General features: G+C 44.9%; 1 protein-coding gene across 1 annotated transcript; it reads right to left on the reverse strand.

Moving 5' to 3' along the window:
• Positions 1 to 5,674: 5,674 nt before the first annotated feature.
• LOC140662651 (olfactory receptor 6Y1-like) lies at positions 5,675 to 6,610 on the reverse strand. Its single transcript, XM_072886219.1, has one exon. It carries the CDS (start codon positions 6,608 to 6,610, stop codon positions 5,675 to 5,677), a length of 936 nt encoding a protein of 311 aa, XP_072742320.1.
• Between the last annotated feature and the right edge of the window lie 722 nt (positions 6,611 to 7,332).

A 7,332-nucleotide genomic window follows, 5' to 3' on the forward strand; every position in this document is an offset into this window, starting at 1 on the left:
TAACACTAGGGCGATAATCCTCTTCACAGTATATCTGAAAGATTTTATTGACATAATTTCAAAGCAATCGCCTTCAGATCAATGCTTTAAAACCCATCAATGTGTGTATCCAAATCATGGTATCAGAGGAGCTACACACCTTGCAAAATTTAATATTTCAATGGAAACCTCACTACGGAGTACTGAAATGCTATGGTTTTCACTTTATACATGAAAAACTGAAATAAAGGGAGAAATAGGTTAGGTGATCATTGGTGTATAAATTCTAATCTTTAATATACAGTAATAAGAAAAGTGGGCTTCACACTGTACAGATTTTGTCTGGGATAGAGCTAAATTTCTTCATAGTACCTTGTATGGGGCTATGTTTTGGATTTGCGCTGAAAACAGTGTTGATAATACAAAGATGTTTTAGTTGTTGCTGAATAGTGCTTGCACAGTGTCAAGGCCTTTTCTGCTTCTCACAATGTCCCTGCAGTGAGTAGGCTGGAGGTGCACAAGAAGTTGGGAGGTGATACAGCTGGGATAGCTGACCCCAATTGACCAAAGGGATATTCCAGAATCACAGAATCACAGAATCGTATAGGTTGGAAAAGACCTTTAAGATCATCGAGTCCAACCGTAAACCTAACACTACCAAGACCACCACTATACCATGTTCCTAAGCACCTGATCCAAATGTCTTTTAAATACTTCCAGGGATGGTGACTCAACCACTTCCCTGGGCAGCCTGTTCCAATGCTTGATAACCCTTTCAGGGAAGTAAAATTTCCTAATATCCAGTCTAAACCTCCCCTGGTGCAACTTGAGGCCATTTCCTCTCGGCCATATCACTCGTTACCTGGGAGGAGAGACCGACCCCCACCTCTCTACAACCTCCTTTCAGGTAGTTGTAGAGAGCAGAAGATCTCCCCTCAGCCTCCTCTTCTCCAGACTAAACAGTCTCACTTCCCTCAGCCACTCCTCATCAGCCTTGTGCTCTAGACCCTTCACCAGCTTCCTTGCCCTTCTCTGGACATGCTCCAGCACCTCAATGTCTCTCTTGTAGTGAGTGGCCCATAACTGAACACAGTATTCAAGGTGTGGCCTCACCAGTGCTGAGTACAGGGGCACGATCACTTCCCTAGTCCTGCTGGCCACACTATTCCTGATACAAGCCAGGATGCCGTTGGCTTTCTTGGCCACCTGGGCACACTGCTGGCTCATATTCGGGCAGCTGTCAACCAGCACCCCCAGGTCCTTTTCTGCCAGGCAGCTTTCCAGCCACTCTTCCCCAAGCCTGTAGCATTGCATGGGGTTGCTGTGGCCCAAGTGCAGGACCTCGCACTTAGCCTTGTTGAACCTCATACAATTTGCCCCAGCCCATCGATCCAGCCTGTCCAGGTCCCTCTGCAGAGCCTTCCTCCCCTCCAGCAGATCAACACTCCCGCACAACTTGGTGTCATCTGCAAACTTACTGAGGGTACACTTGATCCCTTCGTCCAGATCATTGATAAAGATATTAAACAGGAGTGGTCCCAGCACAGAGCCCTGGGGAACACTGCTTGTGACTGGCCACCAACTGGATTTAACTCCATTCACCACCACTCTTTGGGCCCGGCCATCCAGCCAGTTCTTTACCCAGTGAAGAGTACACCCGTCCAAGCCATGAGCAGCCAGTTTCTCCAGGAGAATGCTGTGGGAAACCGTGTCAAAGGCTTTACGGAAGTCTAGGTAGACAACATCCACAGCCTTTCCCTCATCCACTAGGCGGGTCACCTCGTCGTAGAAGGAGATCAGGTTGGTCAAGCAGGACCTGCCTTTCCTGAACCCATGCTGGCTGGGCTTGATCAGGCCTGTAGTTCCCTGGGTCCTCCTTCCAACCCTTCTTGAAGATGGGCGTCACATTCGCTAATCTCCAGTCAGCAGGGACCTCCCCAGTTAGCCAGGACTGCTGGTAAATGGTGGAAAGGGGCTTGGTGAGCACATCTGCCAGTTCTTTCAGTACTCTTGGGTGGATCTCATCAGGCCCCATCGACTTGTGAGTGTCTAAGTGGTGCAGCAGGTCACTAACCATTTCCCCCTGGATTATGGGGGCTCCATTCTGGTCCCCGTCCCTATCTTCCATCTCCGGGGGCTGGGTACCCAAAGAACAATTGTCCCTGCTATTAAAGACTGAGGCAAAGAAGGCATGAAGTACCTCAGCCTTTTCCTCATCCTTGGTCACTGTGTTCCCTCCCCCGTCTACCAGGGCCTGGAGATTCTCCTTAGCTCTCCTTTTGCTGCTAATGTATTTGAAGAAGTATTTTTTGTTGTCTTTTACAGCAGCAGCCAGATTGAGCTCTAGCTCAGCTTTGGCCCTTCTAATTTTCTCCCTGCACAGCCTTGCTACACCTTTGTAGTCCTCCTGAGTTGCCTGCCCCTTCTTCCAGAGGTCATAGACTCTCCTCTTTTTCCTGGGTTCTAGCCAGAGCTCTCTAGTCAGCCAGGCCAGTCTTCTTCCCCGCCGGCTCGTCTTTCGGCACCTGGGGACAGCCTGCTCTTGTGCCTTTAGGACTTCCTCCTTAAAGAATGTCCAGCCTTCCTGGACTCCTTTGCCCATTAGGGCTGCCTCCCAGGGGACTCTCTCAACCAGTCTCCTAAATAGGCCGAAGTCTGCCCTCTGGAAGTCTAAGGTGGCAGTTCTGCTGACCCCCCTCGCCGCTTCTCCAAAAATCAAAAAACTCTATCATTTCGTGATCGCTCTGCCCAAGACGGCCTCCAACCATCACATGGCTCACAAGTCCTTCTCTGTTCGTGAACAAGAGGTCCAGCGGGGCCCCTTCCCTAGCTGGCTCCCTCACCAGCTGTATCAGGAAGTTATCTGCCACATGCTCCAGGAACCTCCTAGACTGTTTCCTCTGGGCTGTATTGTATTTCCAGCAGACATCCGGTAGGTTGAAGTTCCCCACAAGAACAAGGGCTAGCGATCGTGAGGCTTCTCCCAGCTGCCTATACAATAGTTGGTCAGTCTCCTCATCCTGGTTGGGTGGTCTGTAACAGACTCCCACCACAATATCTGCCTTGTTGGCCTTCCCCCTGATTCTTACCCATAGACACTCCACCCTATCATCACCATCATCGAGCTCTAAACTATCCAGAGACTCCCTTATGTATAGGGCTACCCCACCACCTCTTGGCTATCCCTCCTGAACAGTTTATAGCCATCCATTGCTGCACTCCAGTTGTGCGAGTCATCCCACCACGTTTCCATGATGGCAACCATATCATAGTTTTCCTGATGTACAATGGCTTCCAGCTCCTCCTGCTTGTTGCCCATGCTGCGTGCATTGGTGTAGAGGCACTTCAGCTGGGCTGTCGTCCGTGTTTCCTTCATAGAAGAACACCCCTTGTGTGTTTTGAGGCGTTTCACTGGCGTTTCCCTCTTGGCTCCTATTGCCTCAGTATCCCCTAGTTCAACTCTGTTCGACTTCGGCTGTGCCCCAGCGTACCCCGCACATCTCAGAGACACAGGCTGAGTGCCCTTGCTGGCACCCGCTCCCTCTAACCATGGCATGTCGTGCCTCAGCTTCCCTCGGGCAAGCCTGATATTATCCCTCTCCCCCTTCGGGGGATCCCATACCTTACCATCCCATTCTTGCTCAGCAATAAAAGCTAGGGGAAGGAAGGAAAGGGGGACACTCAGAGTTATGACATTTGTCTTCCCAAGTAACCATTTCACATGATGAAGCTATGCTTTCCTGGAGATGGGTAAACATTTGCCTGCCAATCAGAAGTAGTGAATGGATTCCTTATTTTGCTCTGCTTGTGCGCACAGTTTTTGCTTTACCTATTAAAATGTCTTTATCCCAACCCACGAGTTTTATCACTTTTACCCTTTTAATTCTCTCCCCCATCCCACTGAGGGGGAGTGAGCGAGCAGCAGTTTGGGTCTTAGCTGCCTGCTGGGGTTAAACCACAACTAACACACAAGTCTGATCTAGGCATTAGAGGCTATCTTTAAAATCTATGAGAAGAATAGGCACCTTTGGAGAAGGATTCATAATATCTATATGTTAAAGGCATATGTTAAAGATAAATAGAATAAATATTCTCTGGGGGTGGTAATCCATGTCTATGAAGAATAAAGGATCCTAGGGTAGTTTGCTTAGATGTCTAATTAGACATTAGACTTAGATGTCTAATTTTTAAGTAGTTTTGGAGCAATGCATCCTTATATATCTAACTATCTCTGTGGCTCTTGATTTGAAATGTAAAACTAAAGAACTACTGAATTTTTTTTTTGTTTGGCTCCTTTCGCATGCCATGGTTCATACTGAATTGTATATTCATATTGTATCAGTTAGCTATTTTCTCATAGCAGATTTTCTGCTAATACCTGGAATACAGCCAGCACCTTACATTTGTGGTGATAGCTTCCCAGTGTGGTTAACCTGAAGCTGTTCCTGACACCTCTCCTTAAAATTGTACTCAAGTCCTCAAAATGTCTTCTTTGGATCAGTTGTATCCATGCAACAGTATACACAGAACAAATTCTTCCAGCAAGTGTCTTAAGGTTTCCTCCCTGGAAAGCTAGATGATTCATTAACTGCAAAATCTGAAAAGGCTGTCTGCTCGTACAGAGCATAGAATACCAGAAACCATGGTCTCAATTACAAACTCAAACCCACATTTAACATGGTCATATAGATATGCACTCAGCTGACAGTTTTTTTGTCTTTTTTAATTTGTTTGTTACAGAGTATTAAACATTTTGAATCACTGTGATATTCTGAGCATGGAGTAGATTTCTTAGAGGCACCTTTTTACCTGGAGACACTTCTAGCTGATAATCAGATTTTCTCACAGATAATCAGTATTTAACTCAGATGCATCAGCTGTGTCTCTAGACTTCTTCATATTCAGTGGGAAGACTTAGACTGTAGTCTGTGAGTCAGAGTTTAAGGTCATGACTCCTGCTGGAATACTGTTGGATCCAAGGCTCATGAAGCCTGAAGGAAACATTGAAGTGATCTATCCTGTCAGTTGTGTCTGAATGTCTTCTTGGCGTGAATTATTTGGTGTGTCCTGGGTACAATAAGGTTACTGAGGGTACCAGGGCCCTGGTGTGAACCAGAGACTGAGTCCAAGTGACTGTAATTATACCACAGCGTGAGCTACTCACATTATACTCTCTCTGTTGCTATATTAGAAAAGTTGCCTCCTTCAGAGGATGTTTCATTTTGTCCTAAATCAGGTATCTAAGAAACTTAAGACCACTCATCCTTTTCCACTGCCTATTTCTTTCCAGGGACAATAACAGAATCTCAGGGTAAATAAATGAGATCTAGATATCTGCATTTTACATGCCTTTTACAGTCCCACACGATGTTTTCTGGACCTAGTAATCTATCTAGGGCAAACAAAATCTGGGGTTCAGTTTCTAGCATTGCCAAACCTTTCTTTAAAACTGGAGCAGTCATTCAGCTGAAGACTTTTAAGGTAGGCAGCATAGTATAATAGGGAGAAAACGAGCAAAAAACCCCTCCCAACCCAAAACCATAGATTAAACTTAGATTCACCAGGGTCTAGTTCAATAAATATGGTTACTGGGTGCATGAATAGGAGAGTTTCACTTTGGCATGGATTAAGGTCTGGACCCCCTGACTTTAGTTCATCAGCACTGCCAACTGATCTTCATGAGCAAAGCCCCTTCTTAGGTGTGTCTTGTGCAAGTAAAGGTCTTCCTCAGGGCAAACCTGACTTCTTTGTTTCTAAGACAATATATGAGAGGATTCAGAAGTGGCACAACTACCGTGTACAAGACTGATACCAACTTGTTAGCACTATAGGTATACATGACTTTAGGCTGGGAATAAGTGAAAAGAGTGGTGGAGTAGAACAATATCACTACAGTCAAGTGGGAGCTGCAGGTGGAAAAGGCCTTTTGCCTCCTCTGAGAAGAAGGGATCTTCAACACAGTGAATACGATGCAAATATAGGAGGTGACCACAGTAAATAGAGGCACCATGATGACGATCAGAGCCAAGATGAAGTCCACTAGCTCAGCTGAAGAGGAATCGCTGCAGGAGATATTCAGTAGGGGTGAAATATCACAGAAATAGTGATTGATTTTGTCTACATCACAGAACGAGAGCTGGGCTATAAAGCTCAGTTTGATGGAAGAAGTGATCAAACCACACATCCAACAGCCAGCTGCCAGCTGAGCACAGAACTGATGATTCATGATGAGTGAATATCGGAGAGGTTTGCATATGGCCAAGAAACGATCATAGGCCATAACAGCTAACAGAATATACTCAGTACAAACAAAAGTCACAAAGAAATACAGCTGTGTCATGCACCCCTGGAATGAGATATGTTTGTCTTGAGAGAGGAAATCTATGAGCATCTTTGGCTCAGTGACAGAAACATACCAAATCTCTAAGAAAGACAGATTTCCTAGGAAGAAATACATGGGTTTTTGCAGACTGTGGTTAGTCCGGATGATGAGAATGATAAGAAAATTTTCCAACACAGTTAATAAGTAAGCCAGAAGTAAAGCAGAGAAGAGGAGCCGCTGCAGTTCAGCAGTGGTGGGAAAACCCAGGAGAATGAAATACATGACACTGGTTTCATTCCTTCCACCCATTCGGTAGGGGAAAGATGAACCTTATCCACCTGTAATAAATTAATACAATGAAACCTAAACAGACAGGCTTAAATTCATAGCAATATGTTACACCACCACTCAAGACACTGTAAAAGTTCAGATGCTTTGTTGCTGTGTTTCTAGAAATTAATTGTGTGATATTCACCTACTCAATTCAGAATTTTTCATTGTAGAAATGTAAGCATGCTTTTTACTTTATACTTCATGGAGATAAATAGGCACTACCATTCCTATCTCATCGAAGACACAGGTCTAAACTAAGCCAGATGAATCATGCTATCATATTGTCCATCCAGTACAAAGAAATGTTAGGTTATGAGCTTATAGATAGACATTTACATTGCCAATGTTTTAATTTCTACATCTGTACATTTTTTGTACATACAAGTTATACCATGTATATCCCATGAACCATGAGGCAAATGCGAAGTACCACAATCTGATTTAAAAAACCTCCAAACACACCTGAAAGACCCCATTAGAGGTTTCTGTGGCTAGCTCTGAAGAGGCTTATATCTACATAAAGCTTACTGAGATACATAGCATCCCAGAAACAGCATAATTGCAAGATAATTACAGTTCTGGGTCTGGTTTGTTTGTAGCTAACTCAGATTGTTCCTTCAAAAATAAGAATGCCTCAGCCTGTGCAATTAATAACAAAACCATTCTCAACCTTCTGTAGTGGGAATTTAGAGTGGAAT

Source organism: Ciconia boyciana, chromosome 22 (genome assembly GCF_034638445.1).
Source record: "Ciconia boyciana chromosome 22, ASM3463844v1, whole genome shotgun sequence".
Taxonomy (NCBI): domain Eukaryota; kingdom Metazoa; phylum Chordata; class Aves; order Ciconiiformes; family Ciconiidae; genus Ciconia; species Ciconia boyciana.

What these genes read in the sequence shown, in the direction of transcription:
- LOC140662651 (XM_072886219.1), bottom strand. Translation starts at nt 6,610, where the DNA reads ATGGGTGGAAGGAATGAAACCAGTGTCATGTATTTCATTCTCCTGGGT.